The 26883-nt window shown below is 37.9% G+C and overlaps 1 protein-coding gene across 4 annotated transcripts in view; it reads left to right on the top strand.

Moving 5' to 3' along the window:
- Positions 1-26883, top strand: part of NTM (neurotrimin) — a 1333904-nt gene that overhangs the window by 1291026 nt on the left and 15995 nt on the right. For all 4 annotated transcript variants that reach the window (XM_043991450.1, XM_043991449.1, XM_043991451.1 and 1 more), the window contains 3 exons: positions 12746-12880; positions 13419-13539; positions 21452-21603. In XM_043991450.1, the coding sequence (XP_043847385.1) occupies positions 12746-12880; positions 13419-13539; positions 21452-21603 (408 nt within the window). The remainder of the gene's footprint in view (positions 1-12745; positions 12881-13418; positions 13540-21451; positions 21604-26883) is intronic.

The following is a 26883-nucleotide window of genomic DNA, read 5'->3' as shown; positions in this document are numbered from 1 at the left end:
CCTTTTAAGAACTATTTGTGCAAATCATTTGATAACTTATTTATTGCCTTTTGACTCTTGGCCTTATATAATTTTGAGATTCTTTTAAATGCAGTGTGTAGTTTGAGCCCTACCAATCATTCAGAAAATAGCTATTGAGTCCCTCCTATGGAATATATTCAACAATTCATCAGATGAGTTGGAGGGAAATGGAAACAGAAGGGATGTAAGAAAAAGTCCCTGTTTTCAAGGACAGCCTATGTGGGAGGAAGAGAGTACATCTTAAAAAAAAACAACAACAATTACACAACCATGCTATTAGGAAGATCACTTAGATTGGGAATCAAAGCACCTATTTTCTAAATCTTTGCTCTTTCACTTACTACCTATAAGACATTGGGTGAGTCACAATAATTTTTTTCCCCCTAGGATTCCATTTTCTCACATATGAAATAAGGGTATCTGGTTAGGCTATCTGTCACAGTTCCATTCCAGATAAAACATTATACTTTTCGAAGTAACAGATTGTGTTGTACTGACTATAAGTACACCAAAAATTCAGCAGAAGAAAAAACAAAGGTTAAAATCCTTTAAGGATAGAAAATAGTAAGGGAAATTTTCATGGGGAAAAAAGTGGGACTTGAACTGAATCTTGGAAGATGGATAGCATTCTTTTGGTGATAGAAGAGTGTAGGGCCATCTTAATGAGGATGTACAACATGAGAAAAAGATTCGGAGAGGAAATTAATTTGTGGAAAAGACAGGAGATTGCCTTGAGAAGAAAAATCACGGATCATTAGAACAGCAAAAAACCATAAAGATCAACATATCTGACAAAACCATGATGAGAAACAAGAATTAGATCAATGAAATGACTTGGCCAAGGTCACGCAGCTATTTAGTGGTAGACTTGGGGACTAGACAATGAATTTCTTGACTCCCAGCTCAGGGTTCCTTGCATTTCACCACATTTTACTGTATATATTAGGAAGTATCAGAAAGTAAAATGAGATAATAAATGAATGAATGAATAAAGAAATGAATAAAGAAATCAAGTGCTTTATATATATATATACACATATATACACAAACACACACACACACACACAAACACACACACACAGAGAGAGAGAGAGAGAGAGAGAGAGAGAGAGAGAGAGAGAGAGAGAAAGCCAGTCTCTACCCTCAAGGAGCTTACACTCTAAGAGAGGGAGACAACACATATAGGAGAATGTGTGCCAGAGAGGGGCCCTAGTTTTCTAGAGTTAGATGTAAGGCTAGTAAATGTAAGCATTTACAACAAAGAAATTGGCAAATACTAAAAATCAGTACTTAATTTCTTGTATTATTGATGGTCTAGACTTAAGAAAGTAAAGGAGAAAATCAGGGCTGTGTTTCAACTAGCTCTAATGAGTTGATTGTACAATTCTGTGTTGAGCATTTATACCTCAGAAATGGGCAATCATTATCAATCAAATACATCATCATTTAAAGTTCTGTAGATTATCTGTCCTTAGGAAGGTGTTAATAATGCAGATTAAACTTAAAAGTCTATGTACTCATGTTTTTGTTTGTTTGCTTTTTATGGAGATTCCAGTTGTTAAACATTTACCAACATACCTATATCGCTCTATTAACATTAGCTCATAAAGGAATTAACAGGGAATGAAATTATCATTAGACTAGAGTGTTGTTGACTGTAATCTAACAACAACAAACAAGCATTTATATAGTAGTTTAAGGTGTGCAAAGTGCTTTACTTTCATTAGTTAGTTTGAACCATATAATACTCTAAGAGAAAATGTTAATAGTGTATTTAAATACACTGTTAAAGCATACATTTGTTCCCCTACAAAGCCATTTTTAAATTATTTACCAGCACACTCCTAAAGAGGATTATTTTGATTTGGAAAATTACTGGAGTAGTGAATATTGAGTGGGTAGGTAGGGTGAGGACAGGTAAGTGGTACAGTGGATAGATCTCCAGGCCTGGAATCAAGAAGATCTGAGTTCAAATCCAACCTTGGACACTTCCTAGCTTTGTGACCTTGAGCAAATCACTTACTTAACCCCTATTTGCCTTAGTTCCTCATCTTCACACTGGGGACACACTGGAGAAGGAAATGACAAACTACTCCAGTATCTTTGTTGAGAAAACCCCAATGAAGATGAAGAAATGAAAGCTATCTATTGCCATATGAAAAAGAAAATACTCTAAATCACTATTGATTAGAGAAATGCAAAGTAAAACACCTATCAGATTGGATAATATACTTTTGGGCTGGTTTTTTTTCATTCTCTTTTTGAGGTTTTTCCTTTGTGCTCTGATTCTTCTTTCACAATATGACTAATGCAGACATATGTTTAATGTGATTGTACATATATAATCTATATCAGATTGCTTTCTGTCTTGGGGAGGAGGGAGGGAAAGGAAGGTGGGAGAAAAAATTGGAACTAAAAATCCTATGAAAACAATTGTTGAAAACTATCCTTACATGTAACTGGAAAATAATAAAATACTTTTATTAAATAAGAAAGCCCCATGCACAAGTCACTTAGAGACAGTTATGATTGAATGACCGAACTAAAACAAGGTAGACTAGGGACAAATTAAGACCTAGGAAGCAAGTGGATCTTTGATGCTATGATAGGCTGAGGGTAGTAATTTTAGGTCCTCAGTCAGGTGAGACATTCATTGTAGTATTTTAGGAAGACCATTCTAGCAACTCTATCCTCAAGAAAGTATTTTCAAAAAAAAATCGAGCATTTCAAATGAAAATGTATTTGTCAAAAATTTGGGTCTCTTGAGAATTTATTTAATCAAGAGTTTCAAACAATACTTGAAGGAATCATTTCTTTGTGGATTTTTGTTTGTTTGTTTTCCATGTCCTTTGTAAACTCTTCATACCAATGATAGTTGCATAGATTTTTCTACACACGAGGATCAAGCAATATTAATGAAATCATTTGATATATTATTTCCATAAATTCAGCTTCTAGCATTTCCCTTAAGCAGAGTGAAGGAAAGTTTCCCTCCTCAACACTTAGAATCAAAGGGAAATTTGTGACTGGTAGGCTGTTTTTCTTTTTCTCTAGCATTGTTGTAGATGCTTCATACAAGGTAAATATCATATGCATAATAATCATTGGGAGATGTACCCATTTGGCTATATCTTTTGTTTTGTACAGTTATCTCAGTACAAAAGAGGTTTGTGAACTGCTGGAGAAAGACTAAGGAAGAATCCCTTTGGTTTTTATAAATGGACTTAAGCATGAATCTTCCTGGTGCAGAAATCCTGCTCAATATATTGAGTTAGGGAAAGCTTTTGCCTCCTAAGTTACCCTCAACCACCAACCCTCTCTCTTCCTAGTTCTATTCTACCTATAAAGGCTCAGTGATAACACTGCAATATAGATAGATAGACAGACAGATACATATACACATATGCCTTTTTCTATAATATGCTTCGTCCTTCTAGACTCTAAGCAGCCAGGTTTGTAGGTATGTATACTTTTCTGTAGGTCCAGGAATATCTAAACATGAATTTCTCAGGGGAAGGTTCTTGTTTGAATGCCACATGAATAGTCCATCAAAAAAAAAAAACTCTGAAAACTCAGTGTAGTCAAAAGACAATGTGATATTATTAACAATGACAGCTTGATAGCTGAGGTAGGATGGCCATGTGACCCAGAGTGGGAGGGGAGAACAAGAGACTTAGAGGACTCTCTGTCCTATTGTTTTCTCGCTTCAGTGGTAGAGTACACAGCATCCCAAGAGACTTAGAGTTCTACAAGTCATCTTCTAACATTGGTGCTCAATCCAGAAACAGCTGTCCAGAGCTAATTTATTTCCTAATGCTACGGCACTGTTAATTTATAAATTACACTGGTAATTCGAGCTATTATTAATTTCAGATGGTGTAGGGCAAGCCTAATTAAAATATGACACCGATTGCCACACATATGTACCAAGGACTACCATTTAAAATTAATGGGAATATTAAGTGTGACACTGGTCTCTGAGATGCTTTGCACAGTAATTATACTATACTGGCTGGGAGAAATCTGACAAATGTGAGACTGAGGCAGGGAAAAAAAACCCAACCCCTCCAAATGATACAAAACAAAACTCACAAAATTCTCAGTTTCTGTTCTTTTTACAATTTTATCCTTTCAATCAAGGTCATACATATTTCAGCACTTGGAAAAGATGCATTGAAAAATACTGAATAAGAAAAGTTGGCTGTTGATACTATTAGAAGGGCCAACACTTGGAAACAACTGAATCCTTCTGTGCAGTGCTGGGATCATTAGTTGATAGTATGCTGATCATCCTGTGTGTGCCAAGTATTCTACCAAGCACTAGAAGAAGCAGTCCTTGCTTTCTAGTAGTTGTTTGCTAATGAAGTCATATAGATGTATATTTTTATCTCTTCATTCCTCTTTAGGTACTTCTGTTGTTACTCTTGCTTGAAAGAGTAAAAGGACCTGGGTTACACTACCATCTTGGACACTTCTTACCTGTGCGACTGGGGACAAACCCTTTTCTTTAACCCCCATAAGTCAATGATCTGCAATCAAATACTCTACTACTCACTAATCATATAACTTTGGTCAAGGTACTTGACTATTCCAGGTGTCAGGTCCTCATTTGTAAAATGAGGGGGTGAGATAACTAATAATCACATTTATTTAGTATTTTAAGGTTTTTAAAACACTTTACATATATCTCATTGTATCCTCGTGAAATCCCTGGGATATAGGTGCTTTTATAACTCGCATTTTTTCAGATGAACAAACTAAGTTTGAGAGAGGTTTAAGTGACTAGATGGAGCTTTTCTAAAAATAGGAAACTCGGATCCTAGGACTAATTTCCTTTATGCTCCTAAATCTGTGATCCAATCAGTTTTATGCTTCAGGTACCAAGTTATTTTTGGCTCTATGGTTGGCAAGTATGTGATGTCATTTGCTCATTTGAAGTGACTCATTGCTGAAGAGGAAGGGAAGAGTTATGTAGACTATTGGAATAACTCAGTAAGCCTTTTAATTTGGTACCACCAAATCAAAAAGGAAAGCTAACTGGTGACACTTGAGGGAGGAAGGAAGATCAAAGATACATCTGATATCCACTCATGGTTACTGGAAAGGCAAAGTATGATCAGAATCTTGAGGGGTTCTTAGGTACCCACACAGATGGAAAGAGCCTAGGATGTTCCCTCAGTAAAATGCCTCTAGGATCAGATGCTTTGTTATACTAAGTTCTTTTCAACCTTTCCATTATCAGTCCATGTATCAGGGGTGTTCAGGGATACCGAAGAAGACCAGGTATTGCATAAGAAGGAGGGGGGTTTTACTCAGACATCTCTTATTATTTTCCACCTCTGATTTCACAGGCATGGAAGCACCATTATTTGAGGTTGCATATGGCTTAGGATATCAAGGGAAGTTTTTGGAATATTCTAGAAATGAGAGGGATTTCAGGGAGATAGAAGGGAGGCAGAGCACAGACAGATCCTGTTACAGAAAAAAAAAGCCTATGTCCCACCCCCAACAAGAAGTTGTTTGAGTCAACAATAATGTAAAGGAGTATAAGTTCAGGTTGGTTTGATTGGGAAAGGAAAACCCTCTGGGCCCCTATTTCTGTTTTTTTTTCTCTTTATTTTTCTTTATTTTTGTTTTTTCAAAATAACATGTAAAATAATTTTCACATTCATTTTTAGAGTTTAAATTCCAAATTCTTTCCTTCACTCTCTTCCCCACTCCTTGAAAAGGTAAGCAATTTTCTATAGATTATACATGTGCAGTCATGCAAAATATATTTCCATATTATCCTTGTTGTAAAAGAAAATAGACAAAACAAGAAGATTAAGAAAGTTTTTAAAAGTATGCTCTGATCTGAATTCAGACTCTATCAGTTCTTTCTCTGAAGATGGATAGCATTTTTCATCATGAGGTCTACAGAATTGTCTTGGATCATTATATTGCTGAGAACAGCTAAGTTATTCATAGGTGATCATTGTACAATGTTGCTATTACTATGTACATGTTCTTCTGGTTCTGCTCATTTCATTCAGCATCAGTCCACTTAAGTCTTTTCATGTTTTTGTGAAATCTGCCATTCATCATTTCTTATAGCACAATAGTATTCCATTACAATCATAGAGAACAATTTGTTTAGCCATTCCCCAATTGATGGACATCCCCTCGATGTCTAATTCTTTAGCATCACAAAGGGCTGCTTTGAATATTTTTGTACAAATAAGTCCTTTTCCCTATTTTAAAATCTTTTTCTTTTGGTGATACAGACCTAGAATGATATGGTTGGGCCAAAGAGTATACACATTTTTATAGCCTTTTGGCCATAGTTTGGCAAGTTCAACTTGCTCTCTAGAATTATTACATTAGTTCACAACTCCATCAACAATGCATGAGTGTCTCAATTTCCTAAATCTCCTCCAACTTTTACCATCTTGCTTTTCTGTCATATTAGCCAATATGATACATATGAGGTGGTACCTCAGAGTTGTTTTAATTTGCATTTCTCATATCAATATTGATTTAGAACATTTTTATGACTATGGATAGCTTTCATTTCTTTGTCTGAAAACTGCACATTCACATCTGACTTGTATTCTTATAAATTTGACTTAGTTCACTATATATTTTAGAAATGAGGTCATTATCAGAGAACCTTGCTGTATATTTCTCCCCAGTTTTCTGCTTTTCTTCTAATCTTTGCTGCATTGTTCTTGATTTTTTTTTGTATAAAATCTTTTTAAATTGTTAAAATAAAAATTAAGGCAAACTGAGGCACAAACTTCTGTGCACATTCAATTTATTACTAAGATTAGACATTTTCAATAAAAGGGGTCTTCTCAGCTCCTCCTTATGCCAAAATGACCACAAAGTAAGGCTTACCAGCCTTCATATGGCTTTGGGAAGTACAAGAGAACAAAGAACAGGGAGCATCATGCATGGAAAACAGGCTGGGTGTCTAAAATTCAGGGCTAGCAAGAAACCCTCCTTCTATCTTATAGCTATGGAAAGCTCATTGGTGGTAACTATCTGCATAGCTAGTTAATTTCAAACCAATATCAGACTAGACTTTCTTGAAGTACAGTCAGTGTTGTAGACCAGACTCCCTGGCATCCACCTGTACCCTTCAAGAACAACAGATTTCTTCTAATTGTACAAGGGCATCTAGTGCTACAGAGATAACATTTTTCTTTCAATTAAAGTGATTTATAGGGAAACAACTTTAAAACTTAAAAAAGCTTCTGGACTCATGAACTTATGAACTTAACTCAGACTCAAAGAAACATGGCTCAGGAAGTTGCAGAATAAAATAAATTACAGAATGGGATGCAATATAAAATACTAAATCAACATTTGATTTTCTCATAATTTAATACAATCAAAATTATATATTTTAGGGGGCAGCTAGGTGGCGCAGTGGATAAAGCACCGGCCCTGGATTCAGGAGTACCTGAGTTCAAATCTGGCATCAGACGCTTGACACTTACTAGCTGTGTGACCCTGGGCAAGTCACTTAACCCCCATTGCCCCGCAAAAAAAAAAAAAAATATATATATATATATATATATATTTTATATCCCATAATGTTTATCTTTTGTTCATTCATGAATTCTTGCCTTATCCATAGATGTGACAGGCAAATATTCTACGTTCCCCAAATTTGCTTATGGCATCATCATTTTTGTCAAAATCATATAGCCATTTTGACCTTATCTTGGTATATGAGTATGAGATGTTGGTCTATACCTCATTTCTGCCAAAATTCTTTCTAATTTTCCCAGCAATTTTTGTCAAATTGTGAGCTTTTGTCCCAAAAGCTTGGATGTTTGTGTTTATTAGCCATTAGATTACTATAATTGTTTACTACCGTGTATCGTGTACCTCATCTTTTCCACTGATATGCCACTCAATTTCTCAGCCAGTACTAGATTGTTTTTATGTTTTTATGATTATCACTTTGTAATACAGTTTGAAATCTGGTACTACTAGGCCACCTTCCTTCATATTTTGCTTCATTGATTTTCTTGATTTTTTAACTTTTTTGTTATTTTAGATGAATTTTGTTATTACTTTTTTTTTCTAGCTCTTTAAAACATTTTTTGGGAGTTTGGCTGGTATGGCACTGAATAAGTAAATTAAGTAGAATTGTCACTTTTTATATTGGCCTGATCTTCCCACGAGCAGTGAATAGTTTTCCAATTGTTTGTGTTTGACTTTATTTGTGGGAAAATGTTTTGTAATTGTATTCATGTAGTCCCTGGATTTGTCTTGGCAGGTAGACTCCTAAGTATTTTATATTATATGCAATTATTATTATTGTTTTTGGTGAGGCAATTGGGGTTAAGTGACTTGCCTAGGGTCACACAGCTAGTAAGTGTTAAGTGTCTGAGGCTAGATTTGAACTCAGGTCCTCCTGACTCTAGGGCTGGTGCTCTATCCACTGCACCACCTAGCTGCCCCTATATGCAATTATTTAAAATGAAATTTTTCACTGGAATGCTAATCCACTGTTGATGAATTTCTGAATAGATGCAACCATTCTTGGGAGCAATTTGGAATTATACCCAAAGGGCTACAAAACTGTGCATACTCTTTGATCCAGCAATATCACTACTAGGTTTATATCCCAGAAACATCCCCAAAAAGAGAAAAAGACCTATTTGTACAAAAAATATTTCTAGCAGCTCTTTATTGTGGTGGCTAAGAATTTAAAATCAAAGGAATGTCCATCAATTGGGAATGGCTAAACAAGCTGTGGCATATGATTGTGATGGAATAGTATTGTTCTATAAGAAATGACAAGCATGATGATTTCAGAAAGACTTGGAAAACTTCTACGGACTAATGTATAGTGAAGTGAGCAGAATCAGGAGAACATTGTGCACAGTGACAGTAATATTGTTGATGAAGAACTATTAGCAATACAATGATCCAAGACAATCCCAAAGTTCTAATGTTGAAGCATAATATCTACCTCCAAAGAAAGAACTAATATTGATTGAACACAGGCTGAAGCATGCTATTTTTCACTTTCTTTCATTTTTTTCTTTTATTTAAGTTTTCTTGTACAAAGTGACTAATATGGTAATGTTTTATATAATTGCACATGTATGACCTGTATCTGATTGTTAATGCCTGATGGAGAGGGAGGAAAGGAGAGGTAGAATTTGGAACTCAAAACTTGAAATAAAAATGTTTAAATGTTTATTATTATTAAAATTAAATAATGGAATTTCTCTTTTTAACTCTTCCTGCAAGACTTTCTTGGTAATACATAGAAATGTTGATGATTTGTGTAAGTTTATTTTGTATCCTGCAACTTGGTTGAGCTTATTCATTATTTCTAGTTTTTCAGTTGATTCTCTAGGATTCTTGAAGTATACCATCATATTATCTGCAAAGAGTGATACTTTTCTTTCCTCATTGCCTATTCTAATTCCTTCAATTTCTTTTTCTTGTCTTATTGCTATATTTAGCAATGCTAGCACAATGTTGTATAATAGTAGTGGTAATGGGTATCTTTGCTTCACCTATGATCTCATTGGGTAAACTTCTAGCTTATCTTCATTAAAGATAAGGTTTTGTAATGGTTTTAGATAGTTACTGCTCTTCATTGTAAGGAAAGCTCAATTTGTTCCTCTAGTGTTTTTAGTAGGAATTAGTGTTACATATTGTCAAAATCTTCTTTTGTATCTATTGAGATAATCACATTGCTTTTGTTGTTTTTATTATTGATATGGTCAGTTAAGCTTATAATTGATATATTGAACCAGTCTGGTATTCCTGATTAAATTTCATGTGGTCACAGTGTATGATCTTTATGACATATTCCTACACTATCCTTGCTAGTATTTTATTTATAATTTTTGCATCGATATTCATTAAGCCCTCTTTCTATTGAGGTAGTTCTGAGCTCAAGTCTGTGCTGAATGATCATCTCTGGCCATGTTACAGTGATGATTAACAAGGTTAAGGTGACCCAGGTACCAGATGTAAAGTTCCTGTTGTTAGTGGTGGTTTAATGAAAGTGTTTTCCTAAGACTCCAGTATGTGATATTTTATGTCTTCTCATTCTTCTCCCCTTTCCCATTCTTTCACACCTTTGGGTGAGGGTAGGTTCTAAGAATGCCCTGTCAACAAACATTGATTTTAAAAAAGACTGCCTGGTATACCCATTAGTCTGTAACCCTCTGGAAGATTAGAAATTAGATATAGACAATAATACTGTATATTTGGGGATCCACAATCTATTTCAGTGGGAAATTGGCAGTTGAATAGCTAATGTGCAGGTGTGAGGGATCATACATGTAAGATGGCAACTTTTATTAATTATGCCTCAGGGATAATTACTGACTGATATAAAGAATCTCATCAGAAGATAACTGATGCTGACAATTATCAGAATGATTATTCCATTATTCTAAAGACTGATAGTCCCATTGGTGAATATTTCTTGGAAGACAAGCTATGCTGTTCTGGGAGAATTACATAACTTTCATTTTTTGGCGGGGGGAAGCATTGGTCACTGTCCTTTCCCTCATCTCATATCTAAGTTTGGGGTCATCCACTTCAGTTTCCTCTTGTGGGAATCTATTAGAGAGGGTTAACCCTGTTTGTTTTTGTCTGGAAGAAAGGAGAGATCTTGGAAGATACTGATTTTTTTTCTGGGCATGTGTCTAGGGTTACAGGAGTGAGACAGAAACTGTCCCTGAATCAGAGAGGTTACTATGGAAATTTTTCTATATATCCAAGTCTTGTTGATAGATGCTTTCTTGACAGTTTGCTCTGAGGCCTTTCCTTCTTTTCCGTTGAAGAACCATAACAGAGAAGAAAGCACAGTATTAGTAATTTAGACAGATGTCTAAGAAAACAATTTTCTGAGAACCAGCTTCCATCCCAAATCCACAAGCCCATTATTACCAGGCTCCAGTTTTCTTCAGCTCCCCCACAAAATATACATAGATGAACAGGACATCACAAAAGAGTCTTATTCTCCAAGGCATATAGAAGACACACCTAACCTGGTCCAGTGATACCCAATTTCCCCTAGCTAAGAACAAAACAATTATACCACATAATAAAAGAAAAGGAGAGGGAAACCACTAGGTCTTGTAAAGGTAGATTTTCTTGGTAGGTCAGGTCCTGCAAATGTGACCTGGAATAAACTGTTAAAGTTGGGGGGAATAACTCCTCAGTATTGAAAAAGAGGGTAGAGAAAATGATAAGCAAAGGATACTTCTTCTGATACTTCTTCTGGGCTAACACCCACTGAGCTGCCCTACAAAATAGATTGCAAATCTCACCAAAGATTTGAGACAAGGTTTATCTTCTAGGCCTCTGGATGCTAAAATACCTTAGGGTTGATCATGTCAGCACCATGGACAGAGTTTACCTTTATTAAATGGTTCCTTAGGTAAATTACCTCATTGGAATGGTTATTGATCCTCTATGTAGGTAATTGAATTTAGAACATCTAAATCCTCCTTCTCCCCGCCCCCCCATCATTCATGATTTCATTTGATCCCATTAACCTTTCCTTTACCCTTAGTGATTGTACTCTTTGTATGCATTTTTAAGTCTACTTTTATTGTTGGGTAGCTGCTGTTTTAGTTATATTAACAGCCTCACATCCATTACTATGAGATTATAGGATATGAAATATGGAATGTAGAAATTAAAGGAATCTTATCTAGTCCAACTCTCTCATTTTCATAGATGAAGAACATGGGATGATGAGGTGAGGTAACTTCCATTTGGTCACAAGTAAATAGCAAAGGAAGATTTGAATCCAAATCCCCTGATTTCAATCTAGCATTTATCCCACTATATAGATGCCAGTACATTAAACAGTGCCCTAGAACTGAGTACCTCTCTTTCATCCAGAAGTTTAACTGTTTGGTAGGATCATGACACTTCAAAGGCTAATATGACAAGTCACACATTACAAACCACCAGTTCTCTAAGTATCATACTCAGAACTGATAGCAATTCAAATAATGTAGTAGGTCTTGTAGGAATATCAGGGAGTAGTACATATAGGGGGACCAGAGACATTTCATGATTTGGGGGTGACCAATCTATAAAAATGTCTTAGTCCTGTGTAGATACTATGAAAATTTTGCCCCACCCTTGTATCTTATTTTCTAAATCTTGTCATAGAGTGTCATAATATAAAAAAAACCACACTATACTTGCAGTGTTTCTCAAGTGTTTTGTTCTCAGGACCCCTTTACATTTTTAAAAAGTATTAAGAAAGGGGCAGCTAAGTGACACAGTGGATAAAGCACCAGCCCTGGATTCAGGAGGACCTGAGTTCAAATATGTCCTCAGACACTTGACACTTACTAGTTGCGTGACTCTGGGCAAATTACTTAACCCTCATTGCCCTGCCAAAAAAAAGCATTGAGGACATCAATGAGCTTTTGTGTCATATGTGTTCATATATCCCATAATAGAAAATTAAATCATACTATTGTTATGAAAATAGTTTTGATCTCACAAAATTTCTGAAAGCATCTTGGGGGGGCTTCTGGAGGCCTCAGATTGCATTTAGGAACCACTGTTCTAATGTGATCCTAGAAAATCACTTTACTTTACTCTTGTTTGTGAAATGAGTGTTTTGGCTGGACCAAGTGATCTCTAAATTTTTTTCAAGCTCCAAATTATTTGATCCTACTTTCTCCTCCTCCACCCCACCCATCTCACAATATCTCCCTATTTCTTCTTACAGCTGTTGGCTTCATGAGTGAAGATGAGTATCTGGAAATTCAGGGCATCACCCGGGCACAGTCTGGAGACTATGAGTGCAGTGCTTCTAATGATGTAGCAGCACCAGTGGTGAGGAGAGTCAAAGTCACCGTGAACTGTGAGTGACCTTATGGGTTTCTTTCTATCCTGATTTTAGTAGGAATGGTGTGGAAACATGGCAGGCAGAAGGAGGCACCTTTTATATGGATCATTCATGGCCTGCAGTAGGAGAGGAATGCATTAACCATCCTCTTGGCCCAGGCTGAGCTGGCTAGCATCATAACTTAGGGATCTTGTCAACCTAAAGTTTGCAACACCCTTCCTATGTAGCCACATAGCTGAAGTGCCACCATGAAATTCTTGAAGAAATATTCTCAAAATGAATGGCTTTTAATTGACTGGTATTCTAAGGTGCTTCAATGAAGATTAAGGCAAGAGGTATTGTACCAGGGGAATGGATGGAGAATGATGTCAAGTAAGATAACAGTTGAGGGGGGCCAACTCCTGAAAGATAAGGAACATTCCACTATGTGAAAAGGCAGAGTTTGTCAATGAGTACTATTAATCAGGGTAAGGATGGGAGGTGGAATTTGAAGCCAAAGTGCAGTAAAAGTTGACCTTCAGAATGCTCTTAGTACTTTTCTCTATCTTCCTAGACCCACCCTACATTTCAGAGGCTAAGAGCACAGGAGTCGCTGTGGGACAGAAGGGAACACTGCAGTGTGAAGCTTCTGCGGTCCCTTCAGCAGAATTCCAGTGGTACAAGGATGACAAAAGGTAAACAATCTAACTAGGGAACAAGAGGAACTGCCCTCTAGGCTGCAAATTACAGTCAGATGAGTAGAAATGAATTCTGGTAAAATCTGCCCCCAGTCTGCTCCCTAAAGAAAAAAGACAAACAAACCACGAGGGGCTAAAGTTTTTCTTGGGATTCCTGGATTAAGCCCTTTTAATGTGGTTGGACACAACTGTCCCTGGCCCATGAACTGAAGAAAATCACGGTACAAGAAAACAAAACATAAAGAAAGGTTAGCAGAAATACTAGAAATCCGGTGAAAACACTAGGAAAAATGTTTGCTGCCTTGAACTATTTTTAACTTATTCTCAAGGCTGGATTAAGAGTTTAGGGATGGACAAGAAGATGCTGGGTGGGGCTAAGAAGTCACAGTTACTTAATAGGTCTGCAGTTCAACCACAGAGAATATCAGTAGCTTTGTATAGAAGGGTCAGTGACCTGACTTAGCCCAGGCTTTGTAGTAGCTGTCCTATTCTGTCACAGTAGGAAGAAAGATGACAGGGAATGTGGAAGAAATCCAGCCCTTTGGTTCTTTCTATTGTAGTGGGTATTATTGGGGTATTTGTTGTGATTTAGCAAAGATTAAAACTCCTTACTGTGAGGAGTTGTAAGGAAACCTTTCAGCTCAGGGTCCTCCAGTTCCCGTAAGAGCAGGAGACATTGCTATTACTAAATAACAATTGTAAAGCAGCTGGAAAAATACAGACATGTAGAAGACCCAATTCCTGTGCCTCAAACATTCTTTTAAGTCAAAAGTATAGAATGCCAAGAGCCTTAAGTTTATAAAACAATAAAATGGCAAAGAAAGGGTTCTCGGAAGCAGAAAGAAAGATACAAAGAGAATGTAGAGTGTGACCAAGTGAAAGGAAGATGGTAGGTTAGCTATAGATTAAAAAGGGAGGGGGTGTTGTGTATTTCCTATCTTATTCAGAGCATTGCTGCTATGTCATGATTTCCTTTCTTAAACCAAACCTGATTTGGAATTTATTTATCATCAGGTCACTTTGCCATTAGATTCATAAATCTCATTATAATGATTCCAAACGATGAGCCAGTTATTTCATTCATCAAGAGTGACTCCAGCTTTAGATGCACAACTCCCAGGTTACAGATGAAGACACCAAAACACAGAAAGTATAGAGGCTGGGGAAGAGCAAAAATAGAACTAAAAAGTCCTGCTTCTTAGCTTGCCTAAGGAACAATTCTCCTCCAGTGAATAAAAAGCTTACTCTTGGGAATCCCATTTCAGCAGGTTTCTCCTGGTAGAACTGAGTCCAAGAGAGCTGAAGCAAGAGGGGGTTTGAAGCAGATTTCCTGAAATCATAGAACAAATTAGCACCAGAGGTGAAAGGCAGAATGGAAGTTCCTTAATATCTACCCCAAACACATTCCCTGATTTTGATTCTTTCTCAAAGAAAAAGAATCAATACAAAGAAAATGAAAGGAAAGAAGAAAAGTTTGAAAATACATTAAGCTAAATGAAACTCATGGTAGGCAGAAATAGACAGTAATGGGTAAATTTTTTAAAAAAAAGATACTTCTCCTTCCATTTCTCTCAATCTCTTGCTGTCTCTGTAGAAGAAGTAGCACCACCTGCTATTATTTACTAGGGAGTTGAAGGTAAGGGAGCATCACATGAGAGGGTTTCCAGAGGTTGCTGACATACAGTGATTTTATGCTTCTTTTGCCTGCATTACTCTCTTGGCACATCTCCTTTCCTGTCCTCTCCTATCCTCTCTTCTCCTGTCCTGTCCTGTCCTCTCCTCTAGCTCCTTTCTGCTTTCCCTCTCCCTTTCTCCATATCTCTGTGTTTCTCGATATATTTCTATTTCTGCTGCTGTCTCTGTATCTATACAGCTCTGTCTGTCTCAAACACTATCTCTCTCTGTCTTTCTGTCTTTACCAGTGTCTCTCTCTGTCTATTTGTCTCTGTCTCCATTTCCCTACTTGCGCCTACTTGCAGTCAAGAAGATCTAATTTCAAGTCTACTCTCAGACCTTTACTAGCTATGAGACACTGAACATATCACATCTCCCAGCCTCAGTTTTCTAATTAGTAAAATAGAGATAACAACAGCACCTACCTCACAGTGTATTGATTATTCTGTGACAATTTAAAAACTCAAGATACAGTTTCTGGGTAATTAATTATCAATTTATTAATTAGGTTAACTCATAATCGATAAATTGATGGTCAGTGGTTTCTCATTGTAACCAAAGACAAAACCATGGAGGAGCTGAAAGCATTAATATAATTTTGGAAAAGGGGGTATCCCTGACAGGTAAAAACCAGCCCTCATTGGTGAATATTTAATGAGAAGGTAGCCTAGAAGTCATCTCTTCCTGCTGAGAATGTGGCTTGACCATGATATTCTGCCACTTCCAGAGATCTGGACAGGGGAATCCATCTCCATTCAGATTCTTCTGGCTGATTTTCTCCTTCATAAGCGAAGTCACCCCAAACTCCCATGGTGAGGTTCATGGACTGGGGCTCATTTCCTTGGAGCAAGAATTCACCTAGATTAGATTCTGTTTTCACTCTAAGCAGAAGTAAGGTCTCCTACTTGGGTGGAGTCCAAGCCAAGATTGAGGAGCATGTTCCCCAAGTGTTGGGGACATTTTATCAATCAGCCATGTCCTTCAGAGACTAATTGACCAACCTACAGGGGCTGGCCCCTAAATGAGGAAATAAAGGAGAAATTAATCCTAATTTAATAATTGATTGTTAATATAATAGAAAAATAATAATTTCTCAACTCTCAAATAAGATAACATTAAAAGTGCTTTGTAAACCTTAAAGTGTTATACAAATGATAGATATTATCATCCATATATTGTATTTTCCCCCATTTGAGTGGAGTTGTCATCCTCCTTGGCATCTGACTTAATCAGAACTTCACTGCTCTTGAGCTTCCTGTCACTGACAAACTCTTCCATGTCACTAAGCCTGACAAATGATGTCAGGCAGGGAGTCCGCAGCTCAGCCAGGGCAGAGGGAAGCAGGCACGAGGACACCTAGAGTTTTTCCTTTGGGAAGTAGAGAGGAGGCACCTTCTCAGTTTGGGGTAGGTAGGTCATTATCTGCAAAGGCAAATCTGAGGGAGGTTTCTAGTGGGCAGTTTTCATGTGGGTCATAGTGAGGGCTTTGAATCTATAGACCCAATCAACGGTTCTAGGCATCCACATCTCTCTGTGGGCATTGTCAATCTAAGGGGAAGGAAACAAGTACCACACTTAATAGGGGCCACCTCGCTGCAGGGTCAAATTAGCTAAGGGGAAGATCAGAGGTGAATTGAGAAAAAACTAACCTAGGGAAGGGGAAGGAGGGACTGGGAACAACATGGCTTAGGAGACAGGAGGAACTACACTGTGAAAAGAAAAGCCTGTGATTCCAAGAGCTGCAAAGTGCCACAAAGTGTTGTCAGGCCACCCCACACTCCTCTTAGCTTGAGATATTTCAGAGCTGTCAAGCTGGAACCTGCCTCCTGATTAGTGTCTCTCCTCATAACACACCCATGTTCAATTCACAGCTTAGGCCTGATGTGACTCATGCCTCAGCACCTGATGGATGATGGAGGGATGGCAAACAGGAAGAGGGTACTTATCTGACAAAAAAGCAGCCTCCTCAACAGGCCAACTCTATTTCCTGAGTTGTCCCCTGGGAGATGGGGACCCAAATATCATGCCTGGGATTTTGGGTGTGCACATTATTAAAACAGAGAATGACGTGTTCACTTGATGTTTATTGATGTGCAAATTATATTGTTTGCTCTCTGTGTGTAATATTTATATGGCCTATATTCTAGTCAGGGTTCTTGTGCCTGACCCTTCCTCCTTGGTTTGTTTATTTAAGTCCCTGCTGCACCCCCAGTGGACATGTGCAAGATCCTTGGGTTCAAAGTCTGTTCAAAATATTGGACTCTTCCCTTCATGTTGCCACAAGCCCTTGGAGTCATGAGAGTTTATATCCTTTCTCCTTCTTTGGTTTCTAGGATACAGCTATTTCCTTGTTCTCTTTCTACAGGTTACCCGTCTTTGCTCAATGTCCTTTCTTGCATCATTACTCATTCCCACTCTGTGGGCCTTCTTTTCTTACCTATTTTATAATCTTCCCCTAGTGATCTCATCATCTCTTTTGTGTTCAAGCATCATTTCTATGTAGATGACTTCAAAATCTACATATCCTCCCCTAATCTTTCTCCTGAACTTCAGTTCTTTAGCAGATACCTGTTCAGCATCTCCAATTGTATGTATCATTAGCATCTCAGACTTAAAACAGATCTCATCATATTCTCCTTTAATTCTGTCCTTCTTACAAACTTCTCAAATTCTCTATTTCTGTTCAGGCATCATTCTCACAATCATTATCTTAATAACCTTGGAATCACCCTTGTCTCTTCCATCTCCTCAAACTGCTCCTCTTCCTTGCATAACCAAAAAAGTTGCTTAAATCTTATGATCTCCCCCTCATCTCCAATCACAAGGCTACCTCCCTCATTTAAACCTTTATCACTCTCATCTGTTTTTTTGGGGGGTTTTTGTTTGTTTTTTGTTTTTTGCAGGGCAATGGGGATAAAGTGACTTGCCCAGGGTCACACAGCTAGTAAGTGTCAAGTGTCTGAGGCTGAGGCCGGATTTGAACTCAGGTCCTCCTGAATCCAGGACCAGTGCTTTATCAACTGCACCACCTAGCTGCTCCCCACTCTCATCTGTTTTATTGATCTCTAGTGCTTCTCCTTGCCTCTAAGTTCTCCATACTCCTATCTGTTCTCTACCCAGTTGTCAAAATAAACTTCCTAAGACACAGGTGTGATCACGTCAATTCTTTACCCAAGACCACCCAGTGATTCACTATACGGTTAAAAAAAGCAAACACCTTAGGTTAGAGCCAGATTTTGAGGGGCCTTTAATCTCTGGCCAGCATACCAGCCTTATTTCACATTATTCCTTTTCAAGTATTCCATGCTCCAGACAAACTGGACTATTAGCTGGTCTCAGAATTTAACATTCCACTTTCTACCTCTGGGTATTTACACAAGCCGTCTCCAATGACTGGAATTCCCTCACTTCTAATCTCTGTTTTTCAGACTTCTTGTTGCCTCTTGTGCCATGTTCTCCAAGAAGCTTCTTCCTCCACCCACAATTGATTTAGCTCTCTTCCTCATCCAAATACTTTATCCCTACTTATTTATTCATGTGTTATATATCTTCAGATGCATTTAATTTAAAATGTGTGTTTCTTGATACAGGAATTTTTTTCCCCATTTTTGCCTGTGGATCCCTACCTAATTCCCCAGATAGTATCTTGCATGAGAGATAATGGGGTTCAGTGGAAAGAGTTCAATATATGAAATCAGAAGACCTGACTTCGAGCCCTAGGTATACCGCTATGAGCTGTATAAATCATTTCATTCCTGTGGGCCTCACTATCGTTATCTGGGCAATGAAGGTGTTGGGCTAGCTGACCTCTAAGAAACTGTTAAACTCTAAATACATTAACAAATAACAGGAACTTAATAAGTGTTTGTTGAATTGAACTTGATAATCTCTTATTTTAGCTAGTTTCCTTGACAAATATCACATCTGGGCTTACCTAATTCATTCAAACCCACATCCAGGGTAGTGAATCAAGACTGCTCTGGATCAACTACCTGATTTTATTGTTGAGTTCCTTGTAGCTCTTTTCCAACCATATATGATTCTAGTCATAGTGTGATCACATATACTAAGAATAGGAAGAAAATTGCTTCAAAGCAGGCAAAACATTGCCTTAAAACTTTTCCAATAAATTTTCATATACATACATATTAATATATATATATATAAATAATTTTTTTTCATATAAATTTCATATATAAGGAAATTTTTAATTACTAATAATAACTCATATTTGTATTGGGGCAACTAAGTGGTACTATAGATAGAGTTTTAGGCTTGGAAACAAGAAAACTCATATTCCTGAATTTAAATCTGTCCTCAGACTTCTTAACTCTGTGACCCTGGGCAAGTCACTTAATCCCATTTGCCTCAGTTTACTCATCTGCAAGATAAGCTGGAGAAGGAAATGGCAAACCATTTCAGTGTCTTTGCCAGGAAAACCCCAAATGGGGTCACAAAGTCAGATAATACTGAAAAATAACTGAACAACAATATTGCTATAGCCCTTTAGGTTTTATAATGCACGTTACATGTATTTTCTCATTTGATCCTCATCACACCTCTGTGAGGCAGATGCTATTATTATTCCAATTTTTCAATTTTGGAAATTGAAGTTCAGCAAGGTTAAGTGATTTTCTTAGGGTCATAAGATGATAAGTATTTGAGACAGGATTCCAACTCAGTTCTTTCTAACTCATCTAGCATTCTACCTCAATCTAAAATGCCTCTAAATGGAACATCTAACAGCCTTTCATTATGACCTATAAGAATGCAGTACTCTCAAAAGAATGAGTCTCTTTCATTTTCCATAATTTTCAGCTGAATTAATTAATCTTCTGAGAAGACCTTAAACATGCCTCTTTAGTACTCATTCCACACAGGTGGTCTCACAAAGGTCCTAACATGTCCCCACTTCTTTTCCAAGCCTAGAGTTATATTTAAGCTCAACAAGTTATGAACAGGAGGATGTTTCGAGTCTACCTTAATCTGGTATTGTCATCCAAATGGATAACCTATGGTTCCCCCACCAAAAATTGCCTTGTATCCCTAGAAAATATACCACACTGTCCTTCAGGTTTGTCTGATATGAAAGATGGATGACAATCTCTGCCCCTTCCTTTCCTTCCAGCTCTGAGAGAGTGAGAAATGAAATCATTGGTAAAATGCTTTGAGCTTTGGGGAAGAATCATATTGCTCACATATAGGGAAACAAAAGTTAATTCAAACCCCTATGGATATTTTTTCCTTAATATCTTTATTATTATTATTATTATTCTAATCATCATAAGTCCATGCTTTTAGCACCTATTATGAGAGTAACATTATTCTTGATGGTATGTATTATTGTTGGCTAGTTGGCTAATTGTCAAAAGTAGTAGTCCTTATTTTCAAAGAAGGCATATGTGTGTATATGTATATATAACTTATATGTGTAAATATTCCTATTGTGATGTTTAACATCTATATTGTGGTCACCTTAAATTAGAAGCTTCAGCACCAGTCTTTGGGCATTAAACATTTATTAAAGCATACAGATATTTACAAGGAGTTCAGAAAGTTAAGAAAAGAAGTCCTACCTAGCCTAGAGTTCCAGCCTGGTTGAGTTCTTCCTGAAGTCCTCTTCCACGAGCCTGCTTTAATCAGGAACTCTCTCCAGCAAACTGATTGTGGAAGCTTTTTATAGGTCTGGAACAGAGGCGGTCCTTACACACTGCTTCAAGCTGATTGGTTCGCATCATCCAAATCCATTGGTTCTGAAGGTGTTCTCAAGGTGTGATTACAATCCAGTTAACTTGAAGTAGTCTAATCAGCAGTTAATCACTCTCACTTGATTCAATCAGTCTATATTAATCTCCAGGTGGGTCTTTGAGTATCTGCTAAATCTCATTATTTCATCACACTACGTATGCACACCCATGGATATATATTGTATATTTCCTGTCTATGTATAATCAACTGAGAGATCAACACCTAACAGTTAATGTCTTAGGAGTATAAAATTTTTTAAGTATTTATTTATTAAATATTGTAAATTATTTATTAAAAATTAAAAATACATGTACGCATATTAATCATACTATAGGTACATAGGAAGAATGATGGTTATAAAGTCATTAGAGAAAAAAGGTGACAGGACCATACTTTTCAGAAAGTGTCGTGTTTTAATGGTGAAATTTTGACTATCTCCCTTTCTCTTCCTTTCTCTCTGTTCCTTTCTCTCCTTTGCTTATCCTAGGCTGATTGGAGGACAGAAGCGAGTAAAAGTTGAAAACAGACCATTCCTCTCAAAACTCATCTTCTTCAATGTCTCTGAACATGACTACGGGAACTATACTTGTGTGGCCTCCAACAACCTAGGCCACACCAATGCCAGCATCACACTGTTTGGTGAGACAGTACCCCAGGCAGGCCAGGGTGGGGACAGTTTATTGTGAAGAGAATGAAAGGGAGGTAGAGGTAGAGGGTAAAAATCTTCACCATAGAGTCTAAAGCAGTAATATAAGATAGATGGGAATTAAGAAAAGACACACAGAAAGAAATCCAAACATATACACAAACAAAATGGACCATCTAAAGGGCCTAAAGATGGATAAAAGAGTGTTAGGGAAACCCAATTATCAAAACACAGTTTTCTCCTCATACAGACCCTGTGATCAGGGTGGTAAGAAGGATGTGGTGGGATGGAGCAGGGAAGAACTGATTATGTATGAGAGACAGAGTGGATGATTCATCAAAACAAAACAACACTGGCTTGTTCAAGCTAGATTCACCTGCTAAATGGCAAAGTCACTTTTCCCAATGTTTGCTCTAGAAGGAGTATCATCAAGGAAAGTGACTTTCATTTGTGAAACAAGAATCAAAGACATTGGGGATTGCAGATAATGTCAGTTTTCACATGAGAAGATAGTAGTCAATGGGATCTTCCCAGGCACTAAATTTGTGGCAAGGAAGTTGCCTAAAAGAATAAAGAATGGTCTATACAGTCCATTATCCTGATTAATGGCTAAAATCCATTCATTCATTTATTCACTCATTCAACAAATATTTATCAAGCGCTTAATATGTGCAAGTCACTGTGCTATGCCCTCATTACACCCCTGGCCAGCTATGTTGGTGTCTGCATCAGGTGAGTGTTACCTCCTTTCTTCATCCCCATGTACAATAGTCTGAAGATGGAGGTTGGGTTTCCCACACTCCTGTCAATGATGGAACAACCTGCACAAAAGTTACTGAGTACATTTTCATAATGCCTGGTCACTAGGCAGAACTTTCAGGGGCTCAGATAACTGCTTCATCCTTCCTTCAAGCCTGGGAGGGTGTAAAAATTGTCCATAGACTTGGACCCTATATGTCCAAGTCCATACATCCTTTATGAGAGTCCTAATATCTATCTCATTGTTTGCTAAGCTCTCAGGGGAGAGCAAAGAACTAAATGTGAGGAAAGGATTTCTGATAAACTGGCAAGAGGAGAGGAAAGGAATGGAAAAGGGAAGAAAGGAAAGGATATTTCAGAGGGAGGTCTCTAGTTAAGCACCCTATGTCTTTTTCTTGGTCCTTCTATTGAAAAAATATGAAATATTTGGACAAGTATAGATGACATGCTTGCCAAATTTGCAGATGACATGAAGCTAAGTGGGATAGCCAACACATTGACCAATAAAATAAAGATGCAAAAACATTTCCTCCATTTAGACTAATGGGCCAAATCAAACAAGATGACATTTCATAGGGATAAATGTAAAAATAACTACAAGTGCAGAACGATGGAAACACAATTTTACAAGAGTTCTGGTGAAAAGGGCATGGTGATTTTAGTGTATTTTAAGTTCATTATGAGTCAGTAGTGTCAAATGACAGTCAAAAGAGCTAACGTAATCTTAGATGGCATTAAGTGAAAAATGGTATCCAGAACAAGGAAGGTTAGAGTTCATTTGTACTCTGATTTGGTCAGGCCCCATCTGCAGTAATAATACTTTGTAATTATTACATAATAGTACGGTTCTGTCTACCGCATTTTAGAAAGGTCATTGACAGGTTAGAGTGCAACCAGAAGAGGTTGAAAAGAATGGAAAGAGGATTAGAGACCATACTACAAGATTAGTTAGGGGAACTGGGGTATTTAGTCTGGCAAAGAGAATATATAGGGGGTCATGATAGCTGCCTTTAAATATATTAAGGGCTGACATTTGGAAGAGGGATTAGCTTGGTTTGCTTGACTTCATAGAGCAGAACGAGGAGCAATGGTCGAAACTTGGAGAGGCAGATTTTGGCCCAGCATTATAAAATACAGACTAGCAATTCATGCTGTCCATAAATGCAATGGGTTGCCTAGGGAAGTAGTTTGTTTGGGTAGAGACCGGAAGTCTTTAAACAGAGGCCAGATGATCATTTACTTGTCAAGGGCGTTGTTTCTGACTCTTGTTCAGATAGATATTTGACTAGGTTATCTCCAAGTTGCCTCCAAGCTCAAGCAGACAACTCTATTGCATCCACACATCTCAGAATACAGGCCACATTTTAATCAGTCTCCAAGTATATAGTAAACCCATTTAATGGGCTTACAAGGGTAGTAGGAATAGTGAGAGACCCATCTTTAATCCCAAAGTTGGTTTATCAGAATAGGGACAGCCGTGATGACATTCTCATGAACCCCTGCAAGAGGACAGCCACATTGTGAAACACTTTTCTCAAGCCCTTTTAAAAACTTTTTTTTTTGTCAGGTGGATATTGAAATAACCAGTGGGGGACCAAGATCTGAAAGAAGGAACTGGTTCTTTTCTCCTTCTCTTGGAATTATGCCCACATATTTACATTGCTATTTGCACCTATCAGCCTGTCTTCATCCTCCTGACATTTTGACCAGGATGTATGCAGGACTACTTTGATGAACTTTCTGATGTCTCCTCAATGACTGGCTTCTTCCTAAATAGGGAGAACATGATAATCTGGTGGGAAGAGAAAAATGAGAGTATTGAAATCCATACTTAAGTCTGCTTTTCTTTTTTTCCAGAAGACCCATATGTAAAAGATTCTATCCCAAGGTATTGACTAGGAATTAGAGTAATCCACGAAGTTCTCAGACCTGCCCTTTGGCTGAGTGTGGTGGGATCCCTCATTCCCTAGTTCTTGATCTTCTCTTTGGAGGTCCCCAAGGATAAACGTTGCCACTATGGAGGCCCATTGTCTCTTCTCCCTTACTGTATCCCAAACTTGAGCTATCTCAGGTTTAAACAAGAGTATTTAATGATGAAGGATAAAGAGAAAGAGTCCATCAAGGCAAAGTAACAAGAAATGTTTAGTAATGATTCTCTCCAGGCCCTGTTGGATAGTGCCTATTTTCCTAGGCACCCCCAATTCCTCTAATCAATCAGTGAGATGAAGATGTAGATCTCAAGAACTAAACTTCCCTTTCATCCTGGTCTGAAAACTGAAATTGAATGATCCCTAAAGCAGGCTGTTGTCTTACCTCAGGAAAGTGTCAGTTTAGTCTTTGCCTCCCTGAGCCCCAGAAGCACAGTACCCATCTCTATGCTCTGCATTTTACTGGAATTTAATGTTGTAATATGCCCTGAAAAGGTGGTCCCTTTTAGTGCTTCCAAATCCTCTAAGTCAGAAAAAGCAAGACTTTGAAATGGAACCAGCAACTTGCTTGGTAACTTCCTTTCTTCCCAATCATGGGGATGTGATCATCAAAATAAATAGATATAGGGGCAGCTAGGTGATGAAGTAGATAAAGCACCAGCCCTGGATTCAGGAGGACCTGAGTTCAAACCCCGTCTCAGACACTTGACACTTACTAGCTGTGTAACCCTGGGCAAATCACTTAACCCTCATTGCCCTGCAAAAAAAAAATGTAGATGAGTATAGCTTTCCCTTAACCAATAAACAAGCACATATTATTCCAGTAACAGCTTGGTGTTGGGGATATGTAAAGGCAAAAAAAGAACAATTCCTACCCTGAAGGAGCCTACATTCCATAGGTAACACAACATGTATATGTATGTATATAGATAATAAATGCTGGGCAGGCATTAGTGGATGGGAATACCAGGAAAGAGCTCAAATAGGAAATGGGAAATGGCATCTTAGTTAAGCTTTGGAAGAACCTGAGGACTTTAAGAGGCAAGGGTGGGGCTAGCTGACATACTAGGTTTTATAGACAGTTTGTGCAAAGTCACTAAAATAAGAGATGGAATGTCATGTGTGAAAGGAAGCAAGAAGGCTAACTAGGCTGACCTGAGAACACAGAAAGGAAAATGATATATAATAAAGAAGTAAGTGGGGGCAGCTAGATGGCTCAGTGGATAGAGCACCGGCCCTGGAGTCAGGAGGACCTGAGTTCAAATCTGGCCTCAGACACTTAACACTTACTAGCTGTGTGACCCTAGGCAAGTCACTTAACCCCAATTGCCCCACAAAAAAAAAAAGTAAGTGGGGGCCAAGTTGTGGAAAGCTCTAAATACCAAACAGAGGAGTTTGCATTTGATCATAGAAAACAAAGTGTCTCCAACATATACTAAGATATACCCTTTCTTATTACAAATAATCTTGCCAACCCTTCCATCCCTATCCCCCACATACACAGACACACACACAGATTTATACATGGGGCCTGTCCTTCTGTCATTTTGGGAAATGTCCTTTATGAATTTTCAAAAGTACTCTGTTTCCTTTGTGTTTTCAATGTGATTTTATGCAATATTGTTTCATGAGTGTGTGTGGTCTTATGTAACAAGGCTAGTTCCAGCATGACCTTAGTGTTATGGTTGGATCTTGAACTGTTTAGGAAACATGCAGACTTGGTTTAAGGAAATATCATAGTGTACACATGCTTGGGAAATTCCCATATCACTTATTACCTCTAAAAGACCCTTCTTCTGTATCATCAAATGAATGGATATAAACTTGGGAAGCAGGATCTCATTTCAGGAAAATGTTATAGCCTCTTGATGAAGTTTGTTGGGGGTTTTTTGTGTGTGTGTATGATTTTTCTCCCTTGCAGCATCCCAGCAAGCCAGCCAGGTTACAGCCATCTCACTGCCAATTCTTTCATAAACCAACGCCTCTTCCTACCTGATCTGGACACTAGCATGCTTTTTCCAGTGGGCAGCAAAGGGGCACAGTTGCTGTGTAGCCTCCCTTCATGGCCATGAACCTAGAATGTGTCCCACCTGTCCTGTGAAGAGGGTGCTTTCTGATTACATGAGCCAATTTAGGTTCTAAATTTAGCATTTTTTAAGGGAATCCTGGAGATCTCTTCCCAAGACAATGAACGTAAGTGTCTGGGACACATCTACCAGACATTACTGCTGACACGAGAATTTGAGATAAGGAGCTGGTGGATTCCTAAAGTTAGATCATAGCTTGAGATGGAGAGTTAAGTAGAGGTAGGAAGGGATGCAACACAGGGCCATGGTCCTTTGCCACCAACTCATCATCTCCAGCCCAGCAGAAGCAAAGGGCAAACCCATCTGCACTAATGGGGAGTGGGATTTGGCAAAGAGTGGAGAGTGGTCAGTCCCAGCAGGAATGAATGCCAAGCTATGGTTTTGTGTGATATAGTCATTGTTTCTCATGCTGCATTATGTTCATTTCTCATGTCCTTGCTGGCTCCCCTTGCCTCATACCATGCCATTCCTTTTTTATTCAACATGTTTGTGAGGCAGT

Source organism: Dromiciops gliroides, chromosome 3 (assembly GCF_019393635.1).
Source record: "Dromiciops gliroides isolate mDroGli1 chromosome 3, mDroGli1.pri, whole genome shotgun sequence".
NCBI lineage: Eukaryota > Metazoa > Chordata > Mammalia > Microbiotheria > Microbiotheriidae > Dromiciops > Dromiciops gliroides.
The sequence above is the reverse complement of the archived record's forward strand: the minus strand, read 5'-3'. Positions and strand labels throughout refer to the sequence as shown.